This window comes from Colobus angolensis, unplaced genomic scaffold (assembly GCF_000951035.1).
Source record: "Colobus angolensis palliatus isolate OR3802 unplaced genomic scaffold, Cang.pa_1.0 Scaffold91, whole genome shotgun sequence".
NCBI classification, from domain to species: domain Eukaryota; kingdom Metazoa; phylum Chordata; class Mammalia; order Primates; family Cercopithecidae; genus Colobus; species Colobus angolensis.
This window is the reverse complement of record NW_012123043.1, coordinates 3,605,358-3,605,702: the sequence shown is the minus strand read 5'-3', so window position 1 is coordinate 3,605,702 and position 345 is coordinate 3,605,358. Positions and strand designations below refer to the sequence as shown.

The window sequence follows — 345 nt, the reverse complement described above, 5'->3', positions numbered from 1 at the left end:
GTCTTGAACTCCTGACTCCCAGGTGATCTGCCCACCTGGGCCTCCCAAAGTGCTGGGATTACAGAAGTGAGCCACTGTGCCCGTCCTGAATATGTTTTAAGAAGAAGCAAATAGACTACTGGGGGGCATGTACTTATGGGATCGAAAGTCACCTACTTTTGTGACTGATCTTCTATTTTCAATAGTGTCAGGATAACTTCATCAGTGTAGTACTGGGACAGCAAATACAGGATCTTCTTAATGGTCTTTTGGGCTGTGGTTTCTGTAATGCTGTTCATGTGGTAGTAAATGTACTGGATGATTTCCGGCACCTGAAATGAGGGAAAAGGAGGTTGTTTCCAGATA

General features: G+C 44.6%; 1 protein-coding gene across 1 annotated transcript in view; it reads right to left on the bottom strand.

The window, feature by feature from the left end:
* LOC105504397 (maestro heat-like repeat-containing protein family member 7) overlaps positions 1-345 on the bottom strand; it is a 66,281-nt gene that overhangs the window by 35,202 nt on the left and 30,734 nt on the right. Inside the window, exon 11 of the mRNA XM_011931834.1 lies at positions 157-311. Within this exon, the coding sequence (XP_011787224.1) occupies positions 157-311 (155 nt within the window). The remainder of the gene's footprint in view (positions 1-156; positions 312-345) is intronic.